The 13687-nt window shown below is 43.3% G+C and overlaps 1 protein-coding gene across 5 annotated transcripts in view; it reads right to left on the minus strand.

Moving 5' to 3' along the window:
* The window catches only part of SPAST (spastin), a 64543-nt gene that overhangs the window by 26934 nt on the left and 23922 nt on the right, over window positions 1–13687 (minus strand). For 3 of the 5 annotated variants that reach the window (XM_058668108.1, XM_058668107.1, XM_058668109.1), the window contains exons 4-7: window positions 13234–13329; window positions 5529–5716; window positions 1299–1432; window positions 935–1028 (exon numbers count right to left, since the gene is read on the minus strand). In XM_058668108.1, the coding sequence (XP_058524091.1) occupies window positions 935–1028; window positions 1299–1432; window positions 5529–5716; window positions 13234–13329 (512 nt within the window). The remainder of the gene's footprint in view (window positions 1–934; window positions 1029–1298; window positions 1433–5528; window positions 5717–13233; window positions 13330–13687) is intronic. The other 2 variants (XM_036496703.2, XM_004582717.3) reach the window with 1 other exon arrangement.

Below are 13687 nucleotides of genomic sequence, written 5' to 3' on the forward strand. Positions count from 1 at the left end.
AAACTTGCTACCTGAAACTCCTGCAGTGAAACCCCCATATCAAGATGCTCCGTGTGCCCATAGAACACAGTGGCTGACTCTTTTTCTGTTCCATTCAGCCAAAAACAATCATGCATTTGAGAGGAGATTCCAACAGCAAAGTTTAACAGAGGAAGTGGTCCAAGCCCTTTACCTTCTGCACCAGGTAGGAGACCCAGATGGGGTTTTGGGACTCGCAGCTCGGCTGGCCTAGCCCCACAATTACAGCCATTTGGGCAGTGAACAACAAAGGCTCCCTATCCACGTCTCTCTCTCTCTCTATCTCTCACTGATAGTCAATTAGTCATCTTCTGTGCTTAAAAATGTTAAGACTTTTTTTGCTACCCCACCAATTAAGGCTTTTTAAAAGGTTGTTTACTACATTGTTTCTATTTGTTCTAGTTTCTTTTTTTTTTTTTTTTTTTAAGATTTATTATTTCTGGGCCCGGCATGGTGGCCTAACAGCTAAAGTCCCTGCCTTTAACGCACCAGGATCCCATATGGGTGCCAGTTCTAATCCTGACAGCTCTGCTTCCCATCCAGCTCCCTGCTTGTGGCCTGGGAAAGCAGTTGAGGACGACCCAAAGTCTTGGGACTCTGCACCCACAGCACCAGCCGTTGTGCTCACTTGTGGAGTGAATCACTGGACGGAAGATTTTCCTCTCTGTCTTTCCTCCTCTCTGTATTTCTGACTTTGCAATAAAAATAAATAATTCTTAAAAAAAAAAAAAGATGTATTGTTTCTTTGAAAAAGTGAATAGGGTAGTACGGGGCTGGCGCCATGGTGCAGTAGGCTAAACCTCCACCTTAGCTTACCATATATAAATTATTCTATAATAGCCCAAATATTTACTACTACTACTATAAATTCAGCAATCAAAAATATTACAGGAAAATGTTAGCATACAGGCTTTACCTCAGGTCGCAGGGAAGGAAGAATGACAATTTCTTGTAATGCTTGTTTTGCCAATTCTTGACCAGCTATATCATCAAATTTAACAGCTGTTCCACTATAAAAACAGGACTTTAATTAGTTACACAACAGAAATAGAGTGATTACAACATGAAGTCTAAGTGCTATGATGTGTAGTCATTTTTATATTAATTGTGAAGTTACTGTTTAATAATGAAAGCAATGTTTTACCAAATTTATAATGACTAAAAACATGAAATTTAAGAATATAAATCAAAGTATTTATCTGCAACAATAATATACTTTTTAAAATTAAACTGCAAGTAAAAACAATGAAATCAAAAGCAATTACCATGGTAAAACTTACTTATCCACAATCTCATTCATTATAAGGTTTGCAAGGTTGCTATCTACATTCCTAAAATTCTTCAAGTCCTTCTTCTTTCGAGCAGCAGTTGTAGGGGTAGAAGGTTTATTTGTTCTATTTGTTTTTGAAGGACCCTTAAAGCAAACAAAATTTTAATGTGACAAAAACTTATATATGTTTAATGTAATAAAACATTTACATAGGTTGCTATAACTTTTCCAAATAAAATTTATTCTGCATGTGCTGCCAAGGAGGAGGGGCTCACGTAGCAGGCCTTCAATACGTCCCGCTGGGAGGCTTTTCCACCCTGGTGAGAGGTATGAGCAGCTGAGTACACTGGCTCCCTTGTGGGAGGGAGGCCTGGCAGGCTTCCGAGACAACCCCATCCTGGAGGTCAGCTTTACTGACCCAGAGGGGCACCTGTATCTGGGTGGCCTGGGCACCTAAGGTGTGGAGCGAAGTCCCTCCAGCCGCCCAGGGCGCAACCTCATGGTTAGAGTATGAGTGGAGGAGGCAGCCCACCCCACCCCACTCCCAGCTGCTTTTTAAGTAGCCGGCACCATCTTTATTTTACAGGCAGCTAACACACCCTTTAGGTGCCAGGCTTTGCCCGCTGGCCACCAGCTGATGAACTTTAGGGACTTGGGGGAGACAAAATATAGCCTAGGGACATCCATGGACACAGACACCATATGTATAAGTGAGGAATGAATCCTGTGGGACACCTATCAACAGGGCCATTATACTAGCTGGTAAGTGAGGGGACTGAGACCTGTTGGTATAGATGGGAGTGACTGGAAGATCTGCATGGGTCAGACTGATTCATCAGCCCACGTGGGAGCCCTGAGATGGGATTGTTTGTGCAGAGCAAAACTGACCATCACACGTCATACCACATGACAGCTAGGGCTGGGGGCCTGTCTAGCAGACCTAGATGCAAATACCTGATTGAGTGTTGGAACAGGGGACAGGTCACATTAGGCAGGGCCATGACACTAACCAGCACATGAGAGAACCAGGCCTGGGGGTATATTCTGTGGGTGACAAGTGGGCCCAACCCTGTGGAAATATAAGTCCCTCTGGTGAGCTCAAGAGTTGGGGTGGTGACTGGTTGAACTGGGAGTGAACATGGAACTTGCCAACACTCACAGGTACTGGAGCTGAGAATGAAATAGGCTGGGCAGGTCAAGCTGCAGCACCTGTATGTGCATCCGAAAACGGGGTATAGTGCGGGCTGGCCTGCAACATCCACCAGCTCATACAAAGGCCAAAATGGAGGGGCAGACTATGCCGGGCAAGGGCCTAGCATCTGCTGGAGCATATGAAATCAGGGTCTGAGAGTGGGCTGAGTGGGGAACCCTGGAGACTCCCCTATGAGGCCACAGCTTTCACTGGTGAGCACGTGTTCTAGACACAGGGGTCAGGCAAGCTAGGCAACGTAGCCCCACCCATTGGCAAGTATGTGGGTTGGTTTTGGAAGGGGGCAGACTGGGCAGGGCCAAGCAGATCTTAGCCCACTGGCAAGTGCAGAAACCAGGTTGGAGCGCAGGTAATGCTGGGATAGGGTATCCACCTACTGGTTCACATGAGCCGGGGATGAGAGCAGACTGAGCAGGGCCAGGTTCCAGTACGTGCCAGAGAGAGTTGGGACCGGGGGCTGGCTAGGTCAGGCCAGGCTACAGCATCTGAGGGCAAAGGCTAAGATGGATGGTGGCTATGCCAGGCCGGGTCAGAGCAACCACTGGCACACGTGAAATCTGAGGAGGGGAGCAGGCCTGGCTGGGGAGCAAAGCGGATGCCCTGGCTGGGTTGTGATCCCCACTGGAAACTGCCAGGACCAGGGTAGGGGCTGTGGTTTGGTCTGGATATAGCTGCAGAATCCCTCAGCATGTGAGTGGGTACGAGATGTGCTAGACTGGGCTAGAATCCAGCAGCCACTGGTACTCATGAGAACCAGGGTAGGTAGAGGACGGGCTAGGCCGGGTCTCTGGCCCCACTGAGCCACGTGTGAGCTGTGTCTGGGTATGGAGCAGACTTGACTGGGCTGTAGCACCCAACAACAAGAACCAGAATGGGTGAGGGCAGGTGAGGAAAGACCACTGTTCCTGCTAGGACAGGAGGTGACTATGTAGGGATGGCCCATGGATCCACCAGTGCGCGCAAAATCTGGCATTGGGAAAGATCTAGATGGAGGAGCCTGGGGAACTCCTCAATCGGTACACAGTCCCTGGATGTGAGCACAAGAACCAAGACGGGGAGAAGTCCAGACTAGGCCAAAATATGACCCCAGTGGCACATATTTGGTACAGGTCGGGGGCAGGCCACACTGGGTCAGTCCATATCACCAACTGGCAAATCCAAGTGCCAGAATGGAGTGTGGGTTGGGCTGGGTCAGGGAGCAGTACCAGCCAGTCCACATGAGGGCCGGGATTGGGGGCTGGCAGGGCTGGCCTAGGCTGTAGCCCCCAGCACTGTGAGTTGGAATTGGGAGTGGGCCTGGCCTGGGCAGGCTACAGCACCCTCTGGCAAATGCCGAGGTGAGGGGTCTGTGCCAGACTGGGTCACAGCACCCAACTAGCACATGTAAAGCATGGGGGGTATAGCCCCAATGAGGGTGTTGCAAATGCCCCCATGCTGGGCCACTACTCGCACTGGTGAGCATGAAAGCTGGGACGGGGGCAGAACAGGCTGGGCAGGGCCACATCTGATGTTCTACATGTGAGCTCGATCAGGGAAAAGCCAGGCTGGGCTGACTGTACCTTCTGGTACAAGAATATGCCTATGTCGATGTGGATTGATTGGGCTTTGCTGCAGCATCAGCTGGCAGATGTTGACATAGGGGCCAGATTCTGTCAGGCGCAGGCACGGCTTAGACAGATGGTGGCACCCGAGGGCACCAGTGTGGACTGGACAGTGGGGCTGGTTGGTACGAACTGGGCTTCAATATCCATCAACATGTACGAGAGCTGAATGGGATGTGGGACAGATGGGACCAGTCTGCTGTACATACTGGCAAGCACAGGAACCAGGGCAGGGGCGGGCCTGGTGGGGCTATTGGGGGTTACTCTGACCAGATTGCAGCTCCCACTGGGTTACATGAAGGCCGAGTATGTGGTGGGCAGGATCAGGCTGGGCACCAACACATATCGGGTTTCGTAAAACACGGGGCTGGAGACAGAACTGACCTAGCAATTGCAACTACCAATGTGTACAAAGGCTGATTTTGGTGAGAGAATATGCCAGACCCTGTATTGGCAAACACACACAAGAATCAGGTCTGGGATGGCCTCAGATGAGGTTTCTGAAGCGATTCCCTACCAACTGAACTGCAAGACTCAGAACCCTAACCATGGAGAGAATTGCAGGTTCAATGGACTGACTGTGGGAGTGGATGTGTCAGAGCTGGGCCCCCTCAGTGGCTCAGACAGAGCAGAGGACAACATATCCAAAGATACATGGAGGATATGGCAGTACATTGGAGCCTACAGAGGACATCTGGTACCATGGCAGAGGACGGAGGACAGAACAAATTGATCAACTCCCCAATTAATTGCTGCCAATGAGGATCTGGGCAGACGGAGACACTAAGGTGGACTATAGCAGCCAGTGGATCCAGGAGAGATTTCATCATAATCCAGGAGAAATTCATGGTGTTGCAAATTTCTGTTTTCCTTCCTGTGGTTGATTTTTGTATTGTGGCTTTTCCCTTAAGAGGCTATCATGTCCAGTTGTAAGGATGCAGTGCAGTGTGCATCTCTACTTCCAGATCAAAGATGGAGTACTAATGAAACTATTAGCTGTATCTTGACAATGGGAGGCTGGACTCTGCCATTGTCCATGCCCACAATGATGAACATGTCACTGTTTATGAAGAGCAATGCTATAGTAATAATATAGGGGGATTTGGAGGGGGTAGGGGGAAGGGGAAATATAAAATAAATAAATAAATACTAAATATATATATATATATACACACATATATACACACACACACACACCATCAAATTAAGCAAACTGAATAAGCAAACAATTTAAGCACCTAACTAAGGTTCAAAAGAAATTAAGTAAGATTTGTTTTTTAGCATCAAGGTATCATTGGCTGAAAAAAATCTGTATTTAACTTACAGAAAACGTACCAATACTCTGAAGCAGTTATAATAATCATAACATAAATTATCCAAAATTCCATTTTTGAATAGCTTCGATGTTAAAATTATTGTCTTACAATACCTTGTGGGTAACTGCTGCAGACCCAGGCCCCTGTCTTGCTCCAGAAACCATGGATAAACCACTGCAACTAGGTGCTCTGTGGTGGCCTGAAAGACCTGTGGATCCAGTTTTCATAACGGTTTTTGAACGAGGCAATGAATTACTAGTGTGTGTTAAGGGATCTTTTCTTTTTGGAACAGCTCCACTTTCTATCAAAAGAAAAAGTAAAGCCAACATGATTAGAAAACTGGGGCTAAATATTATACAAGTAATAAAAAGGACAAGTTCAGACTTGCAAACTAATGCTATTGATCTTTGAAATTCAGAAATAAAAAATAAAAGATTCCTTGACAACACAAACCAAGCTGTTTGTGATGACTCAGCTCTGAGTGATACAATCATGGTTTTTTAGTTTTTCCTTTTTTGATGTGCGTTTTAATATTCTTATAAAGAATTGTAGAAGAAACTATTTACAGGGCAGAAAGAGGGTATAAAAACAAGCTGGGGGCCCAGCAGCGTGGCCTAGCGGCTAAAGTCCTCGCCTTGAACGCCCCGGGATTCCATATGGGCGCCGGTTCTAATCCCGGCAGCTCCACTTCCCATCCAGCTCCCTGCTTGTGGCCTGGGAAAGCAGTTGAGGACGGCCCAATGCATTGGGACACTGCACCTGCGTGGGAGACCCGGAAGAGGTTCCAGGTTCCCGGCTTCGGATCAGCGCGCACCGGCCCGTTGCGGCTCACTTGGGGAGTGAATCATTGGATGGAAGATCTTCCTCTCTGTCTCTCCTCCTCTGTGTATATCTGGCTGTAATAAAATGAATAAATCTTTAAAAAAAAAAAAAAAAGCAAGCTGGGACAGGCATTTACCCTACCAGTTAAGATACTAATTAAGATGTCCATCTACCATGCTGGGGTATGTGAGTTCAACACCATGTTCTACTTCCTCACTCTAGCTTGCTGGTGAATGCAGACCCCAGCAGGCAGTGGCCTTGGGTAACTGCTACCCAATCAAAGACCTGGACTAAGTTTCTGGCTCCTGGCTTTGACTCAGCCTTGGCTGTTGAGGCTACCTGGGGAGTGAACCAGTAGACAGAAGCACCCTCTCTACCTTCCAAATAAACAAATAATTTTAAAATATTATCAAATAAATCAGACTCGCAAACACTAATGAAATAAAATACAATTAAGGTATTGGGATAGGTCATACAAAGGAAAAATAAAGCAGTCTTCCACTGTTAAACTATGATTATAAAATACTTGTGAAGTCTCCAGCCTCTGTCTAAGAAAACAATTTTCAAGATCACTCAATTTTAATTGGAAGATATAAAAAACCTATAAAAACATCTGTCCATCTGTGCTGGGACTGGCTTGGTGGTGTATCAAGTTAAGCCACCATGTGCGACAATGGCGTCCCCTATCAGAGTATAGGTTCTTGTAAAAGCTACTGTCTGCAATTCAGCTCAGATGCTGATCATGCACGGGAAAAAGTAGCCAAAGATGGTCCTGGGTCAGTGCAATGGCAGAGCAGGGAAAGCTGCACTGTGCAGCCAGCAATAGTGGGCACTGACTCAAGCACTGGCTCTTCCACTTTCAATCTAGTTCCCTGCTGATGCTCTCTGGAAAGCAGCAAAAGATGGCCCAAGTCCTTGGGCCCCGGCACCCACATAGCAGACTCCAAAGAAATCTGCCCCACTCCTGCTTGTGGCAGACATTTGGAAAATGAGCCAGTAGATGGAAGATTCCTCTCTCTCTCCGCCTAACCACTCTGTAACACAGCCTTTCAAATGAATAAAATGAAGAGAAAGAAGGAAGAAGAAAAAAGCAGCCTATGTGTGTGGACTCCCGCCACCCTCATGGAAAACCAAGATGGGATTTTTAGTTCCCTACTGCTTGGGCCCTGCGTCCACAGGAAGACCCAGAAGAAATCCTAACTCCTAGCTTCAGCTGGAAAATTATAGCCTTTTGGGGAGTGAAGAAGCAAATAGAAGATATGTCTCTCCCTTTCTCTTTAACTCTTCCTCTCAAATAAAAAATATTTTAAAGAAAAAAAAGTAAAAAACTTACTGCATGAAGTGCCAAATTCAATCTCTTTTTTGATGTATAACCTACAGATTGTATCCACTTAAACTATACAGTCTGGTGAGTTTGTAAGGATTCACACAACTGTCAATTAAATGATACAATTGTTTCCTCATGTGCTCCCATTTCTCTGACCAAGCCTGCTTTCTGACACTATGAGTCACTGAGTAATCTCTACTGAGCTGGGGATCATGTTCATTGGACCCTTGATTTGACATTGTTAATTTATTCTTGAATACATCTGCTAAGTTTTTAATTTTAGAATTTTCAATATTCTACATAAAATATTCAATATTTTTTTACTGTTTAGTTTATACCTGCTAAGATTCTCAACTTACTATTTTTAAATCTAACATCTAAACCCATTATAAACCTCTATCGCCTTTTTTTTTTTTTTTAAGATTTATTTTATTTATTTGAAAAAGAGAATTACAGGGAATCAAGATGGCGGAATAGGGTAAAGACACATTTAAACGGACAGAAAAACATTTTATCAGGAGGAAGCAGAGAGGACACATTCCAGGAAATAAAGACAGAACAACAGCAGAGGGGTACCTGGAGACTAACAGACACAGGAAAGCAGCAAACACAGCAGTGTGGTGCTGTAGTGACTGATACTCCAACAGCATTCAGCAATCAGCGATCTGAACTCCACCAGCAGCCGGAACTCCACCAGCAACCAGGTGGGAAGGGACTCTCACTGGGAGCTTGGGAGGTAAACCCAGCAAAAAACTGTCCGTCCTGCTGGTCCGTTTGATTTGACCATGAGCAGAGACAGCAGCAGATCCCAGACAAGAAGTGCGAGAACAGGGTGGATTTCACAACCCAGTCAGCCCCCTAGAGCCAAATTGGGCACCATTTTGCGTAAGGAGGCAAAGGCAAGGGAAAGGACTGAGCATACGCTGAGCTGGGAGTGAATTCATTTCTGACTCAGTGAACTGCAGCAACATGGCATTCTACAGGTTTCACCCAAGACAGGTCTGGGTAGCCCTCAGACCTGACAGCCAGCAGATCAAGAACTCTAGTAGTGGTACGTCAGGCGCCATTTTGTACACTGTGGCAATAGCTTTAGGACTTCAGGGGACAATAGTGAATTGTGCATGTGTTGAGCTCGTAAGAACTCACTGAGTTCCATGGATTGCACTGGTCCTGCAGGAAAATTATACCGACTGCAGCATTGTACGGGTCAAAACAGGTCCATGTGGAACCCAGACCTAACATTCAAAAGGTTCCAACAAGATCAGCGCCACCAACAACCTAACTATATAGGACACCTGGTGTCTCTCTAATTCTGGGACCTGCTCCAACCGGAAGCGAGAGAAAGGTTGTACAGACAAGGGTGCAGCCTCAGCACGGTATCACAGGAGGTGGAAAGTGATGAGCCAGGAGCTGGGGCTATGGAGACTACGGTGGAAATCTAACATAAGAACCCAGACCTGGAACTCGCTGGAGGTTGTGGCACAAGTGGTTGCAAGCAAAAAGTTGTGTACCAACTGCAATAAGTAAGATCGCATTGTAGAACTGTGGGTGACACAGCTTAGAAACCTGCCCCAAGGAGAAGACTCTGCTAACCAGAAGTACAATGACCAAGAGCAAAAGAAGAGACAAAGGCACTATGAATATTATTGCAAACTCCCCTGCAAAGGAGCAAAACCCTATGCCAACCTCAGAGTTAACTGAGGAAGACATCGAGAAAATGGGGCACTCAGAATTCAGAAAACTCATTTTAAAGCTTCTGATCAAAAATGAGACACACGTACAAGAGTTCAAAGAATTTAAGGAAGCAATAAAGCAAGTCAAGGCTGATATATCAGAAATTAAGAACACAGTAGAGCAAATTAAGAGTACAGTGGAGAGTCTGCAAAATAGAATGAAGCAAGCAGAAGAAAGAATCTCAGAATTGGAAGATCTTTCCTGTCATCAGGAGGAAGCAAACAAAAAGCTGGAAGTAGAGCTGGATCAGGACAAAAAAAAAGTATTCAAGAATTGAAAGACACTAGTAAGAGGCCAAATGTAAGAGTTATGGGAGTCCCAGAAGGTACAGAAAGAGAAGCTGAGTTTGCAAATGTATTTAATGAAATAATAAAGGGAAGTTTCCCTAATCTAGAGAAAGAATTGGGAAACAAGATCCAGGAGGAACACAGAACTCCCAAGAGCCCTGATCAAAAGCGATCTTCATCAAGACACATGATCATCAAGCTCTCTTCAACCGTACATAAGGAAAAGATCCTTAAATGTGCACGTGAAAAAAATCAATTGACATATAACACAATCCCAATTAAACTCACAGGAGATCTCTCACAGGAAACTCTACTCCAAGAAGAGAATGGAGTGACATATTCCAGATTCTAAAAGAAAAAAATTGTCGGCCTAGGATCACATATCCAGCAGAGCTTTCCTTTGTCTTTGAAAATGAAATGACATTCTTTCAAAGTCAAGAAAAGTTAAAAGAATTTGCCTCTTTCAAACCTGCCCTACAAAGGATACTTCAAGATGTTCTCTTCACAGAGAAGAGGAATAGCACCAAACAAAACCAAAGGCAAATGCGAAGAACATCCCAGTAAAATGACAACAGAAGACTAAACCAATGAACAACCCATTCCTAAAATGACAGGACCAAAGTACCATCCATACATACTAAACTCTGAAAGTAAATGGCTTAAGCTCAATCAAACATTATAGGTTAGTACACTGGATTAAAAAACAAAACCATCTATTTATTGTCTAGCAGAGACACATTTCACCAACAAAAACCAGCGGAAACTATATCGCATGGGTTTTGATGTTTTCTCTTAGTTTCATCTCTTCAAAACACTTTCTTCTGATTAAATCATTCAATAACTTGTAGATCATGCAGTAGCATCATTTTCTGCAAGAAGGTTCTTGATTTTCATTTCTTCAGCTACATGTTAGTCATTTAGTAGCATGTTATTTAACTTCATGGTGTTGTTAATTTCTTTTTTCTTCCTGACATTGATTTTGTTTTGTGCCTTTTCATTCAAGGGGATGTACAGAAGCTGAGTAATGGAGACTATCATATCTAGTAAAATGTCATTTAACTTCATGGCATTGTCAATTTCTATTTTTCTTTCTATTGTTGATTATGTATTATGACTTTTCATTTAAGGGGATGTACAGTAGCTGTGAAATGGAGACTAACATCCAGATGTGAGGATACAATGTAGTATGCATTTCTACTTCCAGACAAAGATGGACTTACAATGAAACTGTTAAATATATCTTGACATTAGGATGCTGGACTCTCTGCCATTGTCCATGCCCGCAATGATGGACATATGACTGTGTATGAAGAACTATGTTTTAGTAATGATATAGAGGAACTAGGTGTGGGGGGGAGGAGTTGGGGAGGGGATAAGAGAAATGCCAGAAGCCTATGGAACTGTATCATAAAATAATAAAATGTAAAAAAAAATAAATAAGCTCTTGCACGTTTAGGGCAGTGAACGGCAAAAGGGCTCACAAGTGCCACAACATTGTAATCATTTGTTGTCACATGGAGAAGCCAACTCTGCCAAGAACACTTTTTAACTTTCACAAGGAGCCAGAATAAAATTTTAGATTAAAAAAAAGAAAGAAAGAAAAAGAGAATTACAAAGAAGGGACAGAGAGGAAAAAGAGAACATAGAGCGAGGAAGGAAAGAAGGGAAAAAGGGAAGAAAGACTGATTTTCCATTTACTGGTGACTCCTAACAGCCAGAGCTGGGTCAGCGCAAAGTCAAGAGCTGCATCTGAGTCTCTAATGTGGGCACAAAAGCCCAGCATGGATGTCCTGCTACTTTCCCAGGAGAATTAACAGGAAGCTGAATTGCAAGTGGAGTATCCAGAAATGGAACCAGCATTACACAAGATGTCATTGCTGCACATGCAACTTAAGCCACTGCACCACAATGCCAGTACACTTTTTCTCTTGTGTAAGAGTTCTTTTGCTTTTCTTTGTATGTCCAATTAGCAAGAATTCAAAATCAGACATAGCAGATGATACATTCTAGTAATAAGATGACTTTCTTACAACTTCATCCTAAAAAAAAAGGTGAAATAACTCATACAAGACAAACATTGCAGAATGTTCCGAAAGTGCTTGGGACTCGAAATCATATAAAGTTCCTTTTCCTATAAAGCTATCTTCTTCTGGGGGTGAATGCAACAGCAAAAAAGCACAATGGGATCGAACACATGGAATGAAGTAGAAGATAATCGAGAAGCAAGGAAAAGACATATAAGCTCTTAAGCGCTAGAGAACTTGCACTGCATATTCTAACACGAGTAGAACCACAAAGCTTTATTTTGGAAACAACTGTTTCATTTAGTGGATTTTTTTTTTCAAAAAGTCTTTTATAAAACTGCTAGCACTTCAGATCCATGCCAAGAGAAACAGAATAAATACATTTGTGCTTAAAATGGCATTTTAAATCATAAATAAGTAGAATAGGGAAAGGAAGATAAGCATTTGGCCAATTTTTTTTAAGAGAACTGAGTTCTACCTTCAAGTGCCTGGAGTCAACCCCAGGCTCTAGCTCCTTAATGCAGCTTTCTACTGACACTCACCCTGGGCGGCAGGGGCGAGAGCAGAAATGAATGGGCTCCTGTGGTCCACAGGATGAACAGGACAGAGCCCCCAGCTTCTGGGTTCATTCTGCCCTATCCTGCTCTTGGAGGCATTTGGGAAGTGAACCAACAGACTGAAACCCTCTCTGTCCCTGTGCCTCTCAACTAAATAAAATAGAAAAAGAGGAAGGGGAACATAGCACATCTGTACTTGGCACAGTAAATCAAATCGAGAACTACTTTATTTTGTAAGATCTCATTCTTTTTATTAGAAAGGCAGATTTACAAGAAGAAGGAAACCAGGTTCTTTCATCTACTGGTTCACTGTCCAAATGGCTGTGATGGCTGCCTTTCAAATAAGCCAACAACAAAAAAAATCTTCAAAAACAACAACACTGGCTGATGGGGCCAGCCTTGTCATGCTGCATATTAAGCTGCTACCAATGAAGGTGGAATCCCCACGGTGGACTGCCAGTTTAAATACTAGCTGTTGTACTTCCAATCCAGCTTCCTGCTTTGGCACGTGGAAAGGCAAAGGAGGATGGTCCAAGCACTTGGGCCCCTGCCACTCAGGCGAATCCAGGTGTTGGCCACACCAGGGACGTGTGTATCTTGTGACTCTTTGAAAGAGAGAACCAGGAGGCTAAAGAGTGTTCTCCCTCCTTCTTTGTCATTATGCCTTACTCGTGAATTTTTTAAAAAAACTTATGTAAGAAAAACTGATATATAAAGAAAAAATAGAATTTTTCATAACAATTCTTCATAAAAAATGATGTGATTACCCATGAAGAAAACACAACGGTTTAGAATGCAAGAGAAAGAACATGTTAATCATTCATGATCATTCATATTCATGTTGTATAGCAACAAAAATTGAAAACTGTAAAACATACAAATAAAGCACTCTATAAAGGCTAATGTTTTAAGTTTTACATTGAAGGACTATTTCAACACATTCCTACTTGTAGAAACAAAAAGAGTTCAATCTACCATTACAAAGTAGAATTAGCACAGCCAGGTAAGCCGGAATCGACTCTGCATGCAAGCTTCATCACTTCACAGGTTAGTTAACCTAAACTCACCTGACTGGAGATGTCCATTGCGGCATGTCAGGTTAGTACTATCGTTATAGACATCTGTTTGTGATTTAGAAAACTGCATACCTGGTTGCAGCTTCTCTATGCAAAAGAGGGAGTTAAAAATAAACAAAATAAACAAAAAGAAAAATATATAATCAAGAAATAAACATGAAGGAAACAATATGGAGATAATAGTATTACCCACTTCCCTATAGCCCCTGAACCTTTTTTACCGTAATTAACTATGTAAAGATTGTCAACAATACAATAAAAAAATATATAGAAAAAAGAAATAAAATGTGCTTGTAAAAATGAAAAATTATGCAAGATTTACAAGGTTACCACATGATGAAATTTTTGCATCTATACAAAATATTCAATATCATCAGTAAAACTCAGACATGAAAATAGCAACACAAATGAACAAGTTAATACCTATATTCAAAATATGCCTTAT

Source organism: Ochotona princeps, chromosome 8 (genome assembly GCF_030435755.1).
Source record: "Ochotona princeps isolate mOchPri1 chromosome 8, mOchPri1.hap1, whole genome shotgun sequence".
NCBI lineage: Eukaryota > Metazoa > Chordata > Mammalia > Lagomorpha > Ochotonidae > Ochotona > Ochotona princeps.